This window comes from Juglans regia, chromosome 10 (genome assembly GCF_001411555.2).
Source record: "Juglans regia cultivar Chandler chromosome 10, Walnut 2.0, whole genome shotgun sequence".
NCBI classification, from domain to species: Eukaryota; Viridiplantae; Streptophyta; class Magnoliopsida; order Fagales; family Juglandaceae; genus Juglans; species Juglans regia.
Window position 1 is genome coordinate 14,566,801 of NC_049910.1, and position 16,950 is coordinate 14,583,750.

The window sequence follows — 16,950 nt, forward strand, 5'->3', positions numbered from 1 at the left end:
GTTTGAACATTGGTCCGTTAACGTTCGAACGGATATTCGAATGCAAGTTATAATTAACGTTCGGACGCATAAACGTTGGAACGTAAATATGATACGTTCGAACTATAATTGACGAACGTCAACTTCTCTCATTTGAATGCCAATCGGTCGGGTTTCTGTTCGAATGTTCAATTGGACGTTCGAACAGTTCTCAACCGTCACAAAAAAGGGAATGTTCGAACGTTTAACCAAATGGAACACCTTCAACTGTCACTAAAAACATTTTTAGTGACGGTTCAATAGTAAACTGTCACAAATTGTTTTCTGGGATGCACATTAGGTTACGGTCGTGGTAACGGTTTCAAACCGTCACCAAATATCTTTAGTAACGTTTTGGCAATTTTTTGTGACGGTTTCCTCTATTACAAAAGATAAATTGTGTTGTAGTGACAATACCTTAAAAATTGAACAATTCATAAGCACAAGTTTATTTTAAATTGACTGGGGAAGGAAATGCAAGTTGGTTTATTTTAAATGCAAGTAAAAAGTAAATGCAAGTTGGTTCATTAGAAAGAAGATAAGCCTGATCATCTCTCTGTCATGCACACATGCATATATGCTTGCTTATAGGCACAAACACACCAAGAGAAAAAAGTTATTTATATTACTGTGAATGTCACAGTTTGGTAGTTTCCCAAAATCCATGAAAATAAAGGTCAGAAGCCAGTTATTTGAGATTAGTTCTTAGAATAAATGAACCAGAATATGGAGTTCTAACATATATATTGGAAACTAGAAAGCTTTAAAAGTTAGTAGCTAGCCCTGGCACATGTTTTGGAAAAAAACCATTTGCATCATTATTCCTAGAGCACCAAAGAAATCAATTTTGTACCCTAGCATAAAAGGAAAAAATTGATACTCATCCGATTCAACTCCAACAAAATTGACCACGAACAATGTTCGCTTAAAAATATAATCTGCAAGTACACAGAATCATAACAAATAGTAAATTATTTTAAAGAAAATAGTTATCGGACCCACAGGGAATAATTATACTATTGAGTATTGAAATTGACTAAATTAATTATTATTTGGAAAATCGAAATTTGAAAAATGGTTTATCTAAATTAAATTAAAGAAAAGAACATTAAAATTAAGATTTTAAAAATAATGAGAATAGATCTTGGACGTTTGACTTCACCTAGCAAATCCTAAAATTTATTCTTCTTTGTTATAGAATCTCAATTATCCCAAATTGATGATAAAAATCCCTTAACTATTCAATACTTTCACTTTAACAATACCAAAAATATCTCCAACTAATAGCTCTATATCTTTATGTGAATTTAACTGATTGAAAACTCATTAAGTTTTTTGAATTTTTCTTAAAAATCACACAAAATCACACTAGTTGCGGTAAAACATCTCTACTTTCGCAATTATATCCCTCAACTAATGATGTTTAATTGTAGAGTTTTAGTTACAAATCACATCTTGGTCTCATTGTGACTCAATAGATCGAATAATAGTTAGTTAGAAAATTGCAAACATTAAGAACAAGGAATAAACACTCAATCATGAAAATATTGAAAATAAAATAAATTGGAATACAAATTGTGTATTCAGTGCTAGGCTACATCAAAACTCTAGAAAATAGAATTAGTTCATAATGAAATTAAAAAGAAAAAGAATAAAATTGGTGTTCTTTGTTAAAATCGGTTGATGAAGCATTCGGCTCTTGCCTCTGCTCTCCAGTTCTGCCTTCTCGAAAGAACACTTTAATAATAAAAATTGGAACTCTAAACTCAAACTCAGACTCAGACTCAGACTCTAAAACATAAAAACGCTCAACTCTAATTCTGAACTCGAACCCTCTATTCATCCCATAAGTTGAGATTAAATAGATGTCGAAATTCAAATCTGGAAACAAGATAACTGTGTCTAGAATCTAGCCTAAAAATCTGGAAAATATTTTCTAAAGATAGATGTTAACATAAAAATAAATTATCCCAATAATAACAAGATTATCTAAAATAGAAGATTCAGTGATATGCGGCTTGAATTGCGGAGTTCGGGAGGATTTGGTCGCCAATAGATTGATTTCGAAACTCGAATTTTATGGTCAACAGAAGATTGATCCCGGTCTGGAGGAAAAATCCCACTGAGTAGATGTCGTGTGGGCTGAATATAACTAGCGTGAAGGTAAAAAATGAATGGGCGTGAAGGTCACAAAGACCACACGGCCCTCTCCTTGCCTACCGAGTAAAGACTCCCGACCGGGATGAAAGACTCATCTTGCCTCTTCTAGTTGTTGCCCACAATGTCGTTTAGGTTGGTATTTTAAGTTGGTCGTTTAGACTAGTCACCCAATCTAACAGCCTAGAGCATTGTCGCCAAGTCTTCGCACCTTCTGGTTGCGAGTCTCCTCACCTACCAAGAGGTAAGTCTTCCCGTCTTTGGGCGAGAAAGATTTATTTGCTGCCCACGGGACAAGGCTCCTCGCCTTAATCTCATTGGCTCTCTTCAGATCTCGCTGCCTATCATCGGTCTGGATCCGTAGTATCTTCTTTTGTACCAAAATGCTCTCTTTTTTAACTAAATCTTATCATTCCTTCAAGTCCAAGAAAATAAATAAAAATAAAAGAAATAGTATTGAAGGAAAAATGACAATTTTCATAAATAAAATAGTGATAAAAATAACATAAAAGTAACACTTATCAAATACCCCCAAACTTAAGTTTTGCTCGCTCTCTAGCAAAGAAGAAAAGAAAAGATAATTAAAACAAGTATTGGTTTGATTCACAAAATTGATTGCCTTAAAAATTGTCTAAAGTCTATAATTCAAAGGAATCATTCAAGATCAATCAAATCCAAAAGTTAATTCAAAACTCAATTCCACCATATTATACATCTCACATTCATGCATACCCATCATTTTCACTTCATCATTAGCTCCCCGGATAGTTTTATGCAAACTAGTAAATCAATAATGGATTTCTAAAAACTCCATAAGCTTGCTTTTCAAATCACTCCCCAGTAATGTAGAACATAAATTATCACCAGGGAACAATAGGTCTTTATTAAGCTTGTAATGTAAGTCTAGGGTGAGGACCATAAAAAAAAGGTTGGATTCAAACAAAGAAAGAGAACTTAAGTTTGAACACTAACAGAATAAATAGAGCATTCTCACAAACATCTCTTCTATATCATTGTAAATCGCTCAACATACTTCTCTTTATTGTACTTTCAAGTATCTCTCTATTTACTCCTCTATTCAGTAGGTCAGACATTTTTTTTTTTTTTTTTTTTTTTTTTTTTTTTTTTTGTGGAAATATTCCATACTTTTTCGACTGTCTTTTTGGATGACTCTCACCAAAACTTGTTCGATTAAAAATATAATCTGCAAGTGCACAGAATCGTAACAAGTAGTAAAGTATTTTAAAGAAAATGGTTATCGTACCCACAAGGAATAATTATACTATTGAGTATTGAAATTGACTAAATTAATTACTATTTGAAAAACTGAAATTTGAAAAATGGTTTACTTAAATTAAACTGAAGAAAAGAACATTAAAATTAAGATTTTAAAAATAATGAGAATAGATCTAGAGCGTTTGACTTCACCTAACAAATCTCACACAGTTTATTTTTCCTTGTTGTAAAATCTCAATTATCTCAAATTGATGATAAAAATCCCTTAACTATTCAATAGTTTCTCTCAAACAATACCAAAAATATCTTCAACTAATAAATTCATATCTCTATGTGAATTTAACTAATTAGAGACTCATTAGGTTGGTATTTTAAGTTGGTCGTTTAGACTAGTCGTCCAATCTAATCGCCTAGAGCATTGTCGCCAAGTCTTCGCACCTTCTGGTATGGCCTTCTGGTCGTGAGTCTCCTCGTCTACTGAGAGGTAAGTCTTCTTACCCTTGGGCGAGAAAGATCTTTTTGATACCCACGAGACAAAGCTCATTGCCCAAATCTCATCGGCTCTCATCAGATCTCGCTGCCTCTCATCGGTCTGGATCTGTAGTCTTTTCTTTTGTACCAAAATGCTCTCATTTTGCACTAAATCTTCGCATTCCTTCAAATCCAAGAAAATAAATAAAAATATGTAGAAATAAAATAAAATCAATAGTATTGAAGGAAAAATGATACTTTTCATAAATAAAAGAGTGATAAAAATCACATGAAAATAATACTTATCAAATACACCCAAACTTAAGTTTTACTCGCCCTTGAGCAAAGAAGAAAAGAAAAGATAATTAAAACAAGTATTGGTTTGATTCACAAAATTGATTGCCTTAAAAATTGTCTAAAGTCTATAATTCAAATGAATCAAGATCAATCAAGTCCAAAAGTTAATTCAAAACTCAATTCCACCGCATTATCTATCCCACATTCATGCATACCTATCATTTTCACTTCATCATTAGCTCTCGAGATAGTTATATATAGACAAGTAAATCAATAATGAATCTCTAAAAACTCCATAGGCTTGCTTTTCATATCACTCTCCACTAATGTAGAACATAAACTATCACCAGGGATCAGTAGCTCTTTATTAAGTTTTTAATGTAAAGCTAGGGTGAGGGCTACAAAGAAACAGTAGGATTCAAACAAAGTAAGAGAACTTCAATTTGAACACTAACAGAATAAATAGAGCATTCTCACAAACATCTCTTCTCAATCATTCTAAATCTCTCAACATACCTCTCTTTATTGTACTTTCAAGTATCTCTCTCTTTACCCCTCTATTCGGTAGGTTAGACATCTTCTTCTTCTTCTTGTTCTTTTTTTTTTCCATATTTTTTCGACTGCCTTTTTGGATGACTCTTGTCGGCCTTTTCTTGTTGGCCACACAGTAGACGAGTTGACTTTTCACACCCCTCAACTTATGATTTTGATAATATTGCTATAATCACTTTATTTGTAGACCTTTTACCTCTCTTGCTCTTGTGAATCTGTTATTTTCTGTAAACCTAGTTCTCTTGAAAGGTGAGAAAATCAATGTTTAAGCTCAATTAGGGTAGGGAATATGAGGTTTACAAGAAAAAAATATAAGGCCAAAATATATTTCAATAAAGCTCAAAGGAGCGACTAGAGATAAAGAGAATAAACAGGTAAGCTTGAAAGGCTCAATCGGTCCAAAGAATGGCTTAATCATTTTCCCAGTAATATTCTGTCTAAGATTTCGCCTCGAGTGTAATCAAACAAGTTTTAGAATAAGTTGAGACCATATAAATTCACAAAATTCACATAAAATTTCTCTAGGTATTCAAAACAATTAATGATCATAAGAAACATTCATTGAACAAAGAAAATATCAAATTAAGTAAGATCAAGTAAAGAATTAACAACTAGATTTAAGCAGTGAGAATTTTTTCTAAAAATTATGATCAATTTCAATCATATTCTTATCATAGGCTTTTTATTCATTAAACCATACTGTTTTTATCATCATCAACATCATTATTATTATTATTATTATTATTATTTAGAAAATAATATCATTTCCCCCCAAACTTAAATATCACATTGTCCTCAATGAAAAGAAGGAAGATAAACTAAAGCAGAGAATGAGAGAATGTAAGAGATGCTCTCCTGATTTTGTCCAATTCTGTCATTTGAATTTTTTCCTTGAAGGCGCAGTCGTGTAATTCTTGGAGATCTCCTCACCTCTTCATTCCTGCAAAATGAAATAAAAGGAATAATATTAAGCAAAAATAAAAATTAATAAAATTAATAGAAAAAACTTGGGTTGCCTCCCAAAAGCGCTTTATTTAAAGTTTATAGTTAGACATTGTCCTCTCATAATATATTACTAGCGAGATCGATGCAACACTTTTTCGAGTTAAAGTCTCCATCCCTATAGGATTTTAATCTCTGTCCAATTACTTTAAATGTGCATTTTGTCTCGTGATGGACTTCAACTGCCCCATAAGGAAAAACACAAGTCACTACAAATGGTCTCGACCATCGAGAGCACAACTTTCCTAGGAAGAGTCGAAGTCTTGAGTTAAATAATAGAACTTTCTGTCCGACTTCGAATTTCTTCCTCATAATATGCTTATCGTGTCATCTTTTAGTTTTATCTTTGTAAATTTGAGCATTCTCATAAGCATCATTGCGGAACTCATCCATCTCGTTGATCTGTAGTATTCTCTTCTCGCCAGTCGCTTGTAAATCAAAGTTCAGTATTGATATGAACCCGTGGGAATGGAATCCCTTGAACTCAATCAATTTGAAAACTCACCCAACAAAGTAAAAATCAAGCCAATGGAAATTTTAGAGCCGTTGAGAAACTCGTTTCAAGAACCAAATTATAAGGAAGAATGCCACAGCAATTGTGATTTGCCTTTGATAAGTTCAAAACTTCATTCAAGAACAAGATGAAATAAACTCAATTCATAATGAATAAATTCATCAAATTTCATATACTAATTAAAATAAGGCTACAAAGAGTATTTAAATCAAAATCTAATTATGCCCCTTTAATGAAATAAACAAGTCCAATACCTTCAATCACATAAACATAATAATAGGATGTAATTTATGTTGCACTCTTCCATAACTTGTTTCACGTGGAAACTTGGAAATGATCTTTAAGACTTGGTCCATCTTAGTGTCCATCAAGTGTCCTTGTCGCCTAATAGGCTCTATGTTCTAGCTCCATGGGTAGATGGCAGGCTTTTCCATAAACGAGCCGATAAGGTGACATCTCGATCAATGTTTTAAATGTTGTCCAATAGGCCCATAGCGCATTATCTAACCTTTTCACTCAATCTGTTCGAGAGACACTCATGGTCTTTTCCAGTATGCGTTTCAGTTCCTGATTAGACACCTCGACCACCGGCAGCTCGTTTGAGGATGGTATGGTGTTGTCACATGATGGGTAACTCTATACTTAGTCAGTAGCGTTTCAAATTGGCAATTGCAAAAATGCTCTCCGCCGTCACTGATTATGGCCCTCGGAGTGTCAAATCGGGAAAAGATGTTCTTCTGCAGAAAATTCACCACGACCCTCGCCTTTTCGTCACTACGAGTGGAATGTGATATATTTTGGTCTAAAAAATGCCCTTAATGAATTCCAAAATATTATGAATGGTATATTTAATTCATTTACCCACTTTACCATTGTTTATATTGATGATGTTCTCATATTCTCCAAATCTATTGATGAACACTAGAAACATTTGCAATTATTTCTAGATATCATTAGATTAAATGGTCTTGTTGTTTCTGCAAAAAAGAAAATTGTTTCAAACCAGGATTAGATTTCTTGGTTACGATATTTCTGAAAGTAAAATTAGACCCATCAACAAGGCTATTGAATTTGCTGATAAATTTCCTGATGTCATCCTTGATAAAACCCAGTTGCAGAGATTTCTTAGTTCTCTCAACTAAGTTGCAGAATTCTACCAAAATATGAGGAGACAATGTCGCCCATTATTTGAAAGGCTACATAAAAACCCTCCTATCTGGTCATAAATTCATACTAATCTTGTTAAACAAATCAAGATACATGTCAAAATTGTCTCATGTCTTGGTATTCGTACATCCGATTCTTTTAAAATAGTTGAAATAGATGCCTCTGACATTGATTATAGTGGCATTCTGAAACAAATTGTTTCACCAGGCTCATCTGAACAAATTGTTCGATTCCATTCTAGAGTCTGGAATACTGCACATCGTAATTATAGTACTATTAAAAAAGAAATCTTATCTATAGTATTATGCATTTCATAGTTTCAAAGTGTTTTATTAAACAAAAATTTTTATTACGCATTGATTGCAAAAGTGCTAAATATGTTTTAAAAAAAGATGTTGAAAACATTGCATCGAAACATATTTTTGCCGATGACAAGTTAGTTTAAGTGTATTTGATTTTGATATTGAATATATTAAAAGTTTTAAAAATTATATTCCTAATTTCCTTACCCGTGAATTCTTTTAGCAAACATGAGCAAGAAGAAAGGAAAACAGATTGATGTTCCCCCTCCAATTCCTAACGGTAAGCTCATTAAAAATGAGCCTGCTTCACCTTTAGAAATTGCAAACCGGTTTACTATCCTCGGTAGTATTCCAATTGTTAAACCTGGCTCTGATACCAAAAGGGGCGGAAGTAAAAACAGAATTGCGAATTGCAGAATTAAGCACAAGCAGCAGGTTTAAACTGGTGAAAAAGTAATGAAGGACCAGATAACTGGATGCAGGACCAGATAACTGGAAGTAATGAACTGGTGATAATAAAAATAAATTAAAAGTAAGACCAGATAACTGGACAGACCAGATAACTAGAACTTGGTAATAATGAAAATAAATTAAGAACAGTTAATAAGAGAAAAAATATTTATTCATGATGAAAATAACTTACAAAGATAATTTTAACAAAAATTATCTGAGAGGTATTAAAGAGAGGGAGGAGAAGAATGTATTCAAAATGAATCTTAAAAAAAATGATGCCTTCTTCTGAAGTAAGGTTCCCCTTCTATAGATGAAGGGGGCCTCTATTTACAACTATTTACAATAATTAAAGCAAAAACATGAAAACATAATGCTTTTATCATAGACAACTTTTCCAGCGGAAATTGTGGGAGAGTTATCTTCGATCATGAAAGCAGTGAGAATCTGGCAGTAGGAGATCAGTCAGTTTTTGGTAACATTTGTCGGTTTATGCCGACAAATCATTCATCTTCAAATAGTCTTGGTGTATCTTCAAAGTCACGTCCAAATATATTGTTGTATGAAGCCTCTGATGATGCTTTCAACTTATTATTAGATTCATCATAATTATCTTTCTCGAGGGACTTTTTTAGCAAGTAAATTAAATCCTTTTTATGAAGTCCGTTAAGAACACTCTTCTTTTTAGACTTTAAGGATTTATCAGATTTAGTAGAAGAAGAAGCAATTGTTTTTTTCCTTTTGTGAAGTAGTAGCAACAGGGGCCTGGATTAGTGGATATTCAGGTGATGTTGATTGATGAGCAATAGTAGGGAATTCTTCCTTATTCTTCAGATCTGGAGCAGTTTGGGAAAGTCTCTAAGGACTGAATCAGTAATATCTTGGGTATGGAGATATTTACTCCACCATTTAACAAAGCAGAACCGCACCATGTATAGCTTATTTTGATACTCATCGTGATGCTGCTGATGAGCACAACACCACCACCACAAAAAGTGCTTTTACACGTAGAAAATTTTCATGGACTCATAAAAGCACGCAAATATATAGCTTATTTTGAAATAAGTACGCAAAAATATCTCTCCAATTGTTTGTTTCTTTGGGTTTTTTTTTTTTTTTTCCTGATAAACGTCCATTTATTATCTCGATTACAAAGTATTATTATTATTATTATTATTATTATTATTATTATGGATGCTTTCGAAAGAGAAGAAACGGCACGGCAGCATAAGTACGGCATTGGTCTCTCTCGCTCTCTCTCATAAAAGATAAATTTATTTACAATGATAGGGACGGCTCAATATGTTTTAGGACTTAAAAGTCAGCATTAATAATTAAGATGAAGACTTTTTAATTTAAATAATTAATCAAACTTTTAAATTAATGTTTTTCTAGTATTATTCTTTTCAATTAATATATATGGTTAATCTCGATATATATATGTTCTTTATGAACCACTAAAAACTAAAAGTAAGTCGAAATATTTTTTGAAAAATAAAACTTGAGAATTTGACGACAAGCAAATCGGATTTGGATTCAATTTAGTTGATAATTAATACACAAGTTTTATGATTAATTCAAAGAAAATAAGATATTTTCGTAGAAAGTAAAAATAAGATCAGATGTGAAACTAATAACTATTCTAATGAATGTAAATTACAAAGAAAACAAATAATTAATGGTATTTAATGCCTTCACTTAACCATTATTTAATTACTTTTACCTTCTTTCATCAGTACCCTTTTTTCTTTTCCATTATTAATAACCATTTTGGCCTTGTTTAGTTGATGAAATCTCAACTTTAATTTGAGATATTGTGTCTTTTATTTTTTATTTTTTATTTTTTTACTTTGAAATTTTCTATTCCATTTTTTCAATTAATTTCTTTTGTCTTCAGATTTGTTGGAGTGAATGAGAAGAGTTGAAAATATGAATATTTGAAATAGTAAAAGAATATACTCTTTTAACACTTCAAAATGTTTAATATTTAGTCGCATCATTTTTCAAATTATATTAAACTTGAGATTAAGATCAAATTCATTTTGTATCATTTAACAATACGATTAGATGATGTGATCACGACAACACTATCTTTGCTTCGGTTGATATAATATATATATATATATATATATATATATATATATATATCAAAGATATATCCACATTTTTCCGAAGTTTACTTGTCCCATCTGTCTTTACAAACTTTTTGATAGATTCTAATATCCCAATTTATTTTTTTCCCTATTTTCCAACCTTTTTATTAATAATAAGAACATTCTATTTATTTTATTTTAATAATTTTGTTGAATAATTTATTTATAAACTTTTTATAAATCTATTTTCAATGGAGAACAAATAAAAGCAGTGGTATTTTCAATTATGTAATACTATTATATTTTTTATTTTATTTTTCTTTAAATTTTCTCTGTTAATTTTCCTTTTTTCTTTTTTTGGCTTTTCTGGGTTTGTCGATAGTCAAGCAACTCGGCGGTCTGCAGAAATTTGAGTCTCATGTTTGTAGTCCGATTTCAAAGGGGGTAAACATAGGAGGTTGAGAAATGACAAGTGTCCCAAGAACCGGTGGAGTAGTGGGGCAGTTTTCCACGGGAACCAGGAGTGTCTCGCGCATCACTCTCTCCCACTACCTCAGGCTCTTCGATCCTCACCTCCCCTCTCTCTAGATATACCAACCCCAACTGCCATGGTGTTTTAGTTTCTCCTCTTCTTCTTCTTCTTCTTCATTCCCTTCTCTTTCTTTTCCTTCTCATCCCCATGACATGTTTAGCCACCTTTCTTATACCAGCTTGAGCTCCAAATTAAGCCTGTGTTAATCCTCGTACCTTCTCTCTTCTTCTTGTTCATCTTCTTACTGAGGCAGAAAAGAAAATCCCGATTTGTTGTGTAGAACTTAAGAAATGTTTGACATCTTGTTCGGATGGCGAAAAGCTTCAAAATGGTAAGCTAATATGTTCAGGAGCTTCAAGTTACTTTGTTCATGATGATCAATCCTTTGTGGCTGATCATATCAGGTACTCGTGTGTGTTTCCTGTTGCAGCAAGAAACTGATCAACCGGGTACAGTGCCGTCTAAAGCTTCTGAAGAACAAGAGGAATTCGATTGTGAGGCAACTGCGCGAAGACGTGGCTCAGCTAATCGAAAGTGGTTATGAACATATTGCTCTTAATCGAGTAAGCTAATGAAAATATATTGCTTTTTAATCCAGAGTTTTATTAATTACCTCTGATTTTTCTTTTGTTGACTTCAGAATTCATTTTTCATAGCTTGTCTTAATTATTGCTCCAGGCTTCGAATAAAACGAGTTTTCCATGCAAATCCTGTTGCGTTTGTCCTTTTAGAAAATTGTGATTTTCTGAGAAGTCTAGGGGTTAAACGATTGCAGATATTAGGGGAGGTTATGATGTAAATAGCAAACTTTCTGTTTGTTCCATTTCTAGCTGATTGTTTAAGGTTTCCCAATGATTCATTGGAAGTTTGATGATGAGCCTTGTATTAGGTTACATATAAGAATCGTTTCCTGACATCAAAAGCTCTAAATATAATAAAGATGATGAGAGGAAGAGAGGCAAGAAAGAAAATAAGTTGATTGTAGCAAGATTGGCAATTATGATTGAGGGCAAGTTTCATTAACGTATACACAATTATAGAACTAAATAGTATCAATATAACTTCAATCTGGAAAATAGTTCAATTTTATGCCGGGACTTGTTTCGAAGAAGTTAAGGTACAAGTTCTGCCATTCAAAGAGTTATTTTTGAGTTTTCTGACCAAATGTTCCTGTAATTTCTGTTTCGTGCACCTTATTGGTAAATTTTAAAAGTTGGACTCGAAAGGATCTTTTTTCTAGGCAGCAAGACCTTTTAAGCTCGCTTTCTAATCTGTTCTGAAAAATAATCCGAGTAGGTTAAAGTTGAGCATAACAAGATAATGACCAAAACAGAATTTGATTTAGAAAGTCAGTCAGAGGCTGTCTCAATTTGATTCTGTAATTATGCATACTAGGAGTATATATGCTTTCTTGTTTGTTTTATTAGTTTCTACTCCAAGATTACTATGGCAATTTTTGCTGAAGTATTAGGAATTTGTTTTTTCAGCCATTGGTATGTGACCATTTTTCTCATCTTTCAGGTTGAGCAGCTCATCAAAGACGAAAGCATAACAGCAGTGTATGAATTGTTAGATCATTTTTGTGAATTCATCCTCATCCATCTTTCGTATATCCGAAGACACAAGTATGTAACTACAGATAACCGATCTCTTCCTGTGCTACATACATTAGCCATTCTGATGTTAATCAAAGATTTTTGTTTGTAATTTCGTGGATTCAGGGACTGTCCAAATGATATCAATGAAGCAGTTTCAAGTCTTATATTTGCCTCTGCAAGATGTGGGGATCTACCTGAGCTTCAGGTGATCCGGAAGCTTTTCGGAGAGCGTTATGGTCAGAGATTTGCTGTGTCAGCTGTAGAACTATTTCCTGGGAATCTAGTGAATCATGAGGTTAATAATCTATACCAGTTAGTAATATTGATAGGGGGTATTCCAGTTTCTAACATATGAATTCAATTTGATAAAATCTAAAACTACAGATAAAAGAGAAACTCTCCATTCAGTCAGTCTCAGAGGATGTGAAGCATAGATTGGTTGATGGCATAGCCAGGGAATGCTGCCTGAAATCAGAAGTTTTAGCACTTGAATACTACCCTGAATGGCAAAAACAGCAGGTGACCTACATGCTTGAATCAGTATGTAAAAAAAACAAATTCATGCTGCTCTTACCAATTCTAAGCAATTTTACTCTTTTTTCTACCATGGAACCTGCAGGTGAAAGAAAATAGTACTGGACATCAAGTACTGGATACAGATGTTCTGACTTATTATGATACAAACAAAGGATCTGAAATTCAAGCTTCAAATGCTAGAGAGAGAGAAAGAAATGTCATACATCTGGATTCATTATCAACAAGCAAGAACATTACGAATGAACAGTGCAGCTCTCCCATCCATCAAGATTCTGGTACATCTAGTGCTTTGACTGTTTCTTCTAATGTACAGTCAACTAGTTCTTCTGTTGTTCAGCAATCATCCCCAGATGTGGTAGAATCTCCTATGCATGAAAAAGCAGAGAAAGTAGAAAATGCCAGCCTCGATTCACCAAGTAAGTGTAGAATTTCTGGTTTGGACCACAAGGAAATGAAAACTCCCACAGCATCTTCTACAGAGAATTTGCCTCAATTTTCCGAGGAAGCGGTAGTATGTTTTGATGACATAGAGGAGTTTCAGTCTTTCACGAAAAAGGATGGAAATTTCCAAGACCAAAGAGTATTTAAGTTCAAATCATCTGTCGCTCCCAGGTGTGAAAAAAATGGAATCAGTTGTGATCAAAATAATATCGACAATTGTGAATCATTGAGTGAGAGGTCAGGCTCAAGAAGATGTAGAAAAGGTGGAAAGGAATCTGGGAAAAGATTGAGGACATCAATGCCTCGGGAAAAACAAAGCATGAACAACATTGAATGTGTAACTTATTATGACAAACCGTGCAAAACTTCTCCAACTAATCATCCCAGCAAGCATCAGAAGAAGACTCCAGGAGTAGGAAGGCAACACTCATATGATGCTCGGAAAGGACTGAAGAAACCTTACTGTTTTGTCGACTTGAGTGGTAACATCCAGACATGTAACTGCAGGCATGATCTCAAGGGATCATTCTTTAACCATGAGATGCCTGAGAACAGCTTGAGACACCGATTTTATGTTTGCTCCTGTGGGGACAAAGGCACAGACAACCTGGAAGTTTTACCATGGAAGCTAAAGAGAGAAATCACCTTCCCAAATCACGGTCCCAAAAGAGAACATGTTTGTCATGAATGTTGCCATCACCACAGGTTCTGGAATGGAGAATCAAATAAGGACATAGAATGGACAATCCTCCCTCAGAAACCGAGGAGAACAAGTAACTGCAGCGGTGATAGTGTGCATAATGATTTCACCTGCCCAGATTTGCAGCATAATTGGCAGAACAGTGAAATGAGAGGCAGTGAAGACAGATTTTCCAGCCAAACGATGGATAGTTGTTTTACAAGAAAAGAAACTTTGCCCCCCTATTCAAGAGCTGAGACCATGCCCTCGGAACGACCTAAAGAAGCAAGCAAGGAAAACATGCAACGCTCCAATTCTTGCCCTTATCAACATCCCAACCATGTTCATCCCAAGTTGCCTGACTATGATGCTATAGCAGCTAAGTTTACGTCTCTCAAGAAAGAGCATCTGCAAAAGAAAGGCTGTGGCATGCCAACAACAGGCATCATGATCTCATATGATTAATACACGAAAGCTTTATATTATATACTTTTATTTAATTAATATGTGATTTATATATATATATTTTTTTTTTTATCTGAATGCTTAAATATTTTTATCATTCAGCTTTATGATAGATAGATAGATTAGGTTGTGATTTCCCTCCGTTGTGTTTTTGCTCTTATCTATTGTCGGTACATGTGTCGTATATGCAAGGCACTGGACAAGATTTTCAAACTCCAACATCTGTGTTTTTTTTTTTTTTTTTTTGGGTCGAAATAGTGAATAATCATACATAATTTGTTTAATTTTTATTTGAATACGACTAGTCGAGTTTGAGCTTATCACCGAGTTCCATTTTATTTTCACGAACAACACATTTAATTATTTTATAACCTTATCTATAAATTTTAACAAAAAAAGTTCGATTTTTTTAATATCTTTATAAAGTTTATATTCACAAGGATTTAGTTAGTAACATATATAATATTTAGAACATGATTAATTTCCTCTTATCTTTTTAAATATTTTAAATTTTTTTATTTATTTATATAGAGATAATATTATAAAAATTAAAAAATATAAATTATTTAGGTTTTATACGAGCTGATCATACAAGTTGAGCTGAGTTTAATACAAGTTGTATTGTTTAATAATCGTTCATGATTTTATGTTTACAAAATGCTCTTTCAATAAACAAATCAAACTAAATTAAAGTTTCATTAATCCGATCTCAAATGGTTTATCGAGTAGTCTTATTTGTTTATAGCCCTATTTAGAGCATCTTCATTAGTTTGGTCAAATTTATCTTTAAAATTTAGTCAATATCACATTTTTTTATATTTTTCTATTCCATTTAAATCCAACCCTCACATTGGATTATCCATTCACTCTCTATATAATAATAAAATATTATTAATTTAATAATTTTTTTATTTAATTTATTTTTATCACATTTTATATCTCTACCAATTAAATGTTAATAATAATTATATTCTAATTAAATTAATATTAAAAAATCATATTTTCAAAAGTCATTTAATACTAATAAAAAAAATATTTGATTAAGCTCATTTAAAATTCTATCTAAATTTTTTAATTACAAATCAAATAATATTTTTGCTTGGAGTGAGAAACTAATATTTTAATGTTTGTTTGGAGTGAGAAATTAGTATTTTAATGTATGGTGAATCAATTGTGGTTCTCCATATTTGGCCAACCACTGTAGCAAAAGTTTAAATTATTTTAGATTTGTCCAATTCAATGTGAGATATTTTTGACATCAATTATGTAAATTTTAGCCAACTTCCTCATTTGGCCAAGCCAATGAGGATACTCTTACAGAAGACTCATTCGTGCACAGGGAGGAATAAACAGGGAAAGTAGTTGTGAATTTCTTTTATAAGATTTGTGTGTTGGCTTTTTTTTTTTTTTTTTGAAACACAAACAATCACTACAACAAAAAGGCTCTTTAGGGATGAAAATTTTTGTCCTAAATTATTTTTTGGGACGAAAAAAATTCGTCCCGAGCTCGTTCCAATAACATTATGCCAAAAGATATATTGAGACGAAAATCATCATTTTGTCTCAAAAAATATCTTTTAGGACGAATTTGAAGAAAACCATTCAAACACGTTCGAATGGGAATTTCTTTTGTCACAGTTGAAATTTGTCCCAGAATATCGTTTGAACGGTTACAATTTTACGTTCGAACTCTACAAAAATAAATTGCGTTCGAACATTATGTGATCGTTCAAACGTTATGTGGTCGTTCGAACGATAATTATTTTATTTAAAGTCAATAATAAAAAATTATATAGACATTCATAATATTTGAAAAAATACATTAGAAACTGTTTAACACTTACAAAAGTTTTATAATAAGTGCGACCTAAATAAATAACCATGAGACTGGCATTGTTCGTACATAAATAGATAATCCAAAAATTTGTACGCAAAATGCCATCAGTTGCTTGGAGAGCTGTACTGTTGCATAAGCTGCTACATTTGGAGTTGCATCTGTCTTCTGAACTCTTCTTGTTGTTCTTCATGTTGTTTGAGGTACATCTCCATATCTGCTTGTTTTGCTAATTGAGCCTCTAACTCATGCTGCCTTGCAGTCAATTCTTCGATTCTGGAATTCGCATTCTCTAACGCTATAGAAGTCATAGATGCAAACTCAGAAGAAGAGGAAGAGGGAGAAGGTTTTACACAGTGACTCAAACCCCTCAAATTTTATATATCATATTATCATCTCACCATGTAAGATGTGACATATTTATCATCATTAGATGATATTTTATTGGATTATTTTTTATCATCTAATGATAATAAATGTGTCACATCTTATATAATAGAATGAAAGTGGGATAAGAATATAGTGTATAATATCACTCTTTTGTAATATAATACCTTAAATCTATTTTATTTTTATAACAAAAAAATTGTGACTAAACCACTAAA

The 16,950-nt window shown here is 32.6% G+C and overlaps 1 protein-coding gene across 2 annotated transcripts; it reads left to right on the top strand.

The window, feature by feature from the left end:
- Positions 1 to 10,660: 10,660 nt before the first annotated feature.
- LOC109004368 lies at positions 10,661 to 14,543 on the top strand. Of its 2 annotated transcripts, none has more exons than XM_018982901.2 (6): positions 10,661 to 11,122; positions 11,196 to 11,354; positions 12,313 to 12,416; positions 12,513 to 12,684; positions 12,774 to 12,908; positions 13,009 to 14,543. In XM_018982901.2, the coding sequence occupies exons 1-6, from the start codon at positions 11,102 to 11,104 to the stop codon at positions 14,509 to 14,511; spliced, it is 2,094 nt and encodes a 697-aa protein (XP_018838446.1). In that variant the 5' UTR covers positions 10,661 to 11,101; the 3' UTR covers positions 14,512 to 14,543. The 2 variants fall into 2 exon arrangements, with proteins under 2 accessions (XP_018838446.1, XP_018838447.1); XM_018982902.2 differs by having other exon boundaries at positions 11,222 to 11,354; positions 13,009 to 14,542.
- Positions 14,544 to 16,950: the final 2,407 nt, after the last annotated feature.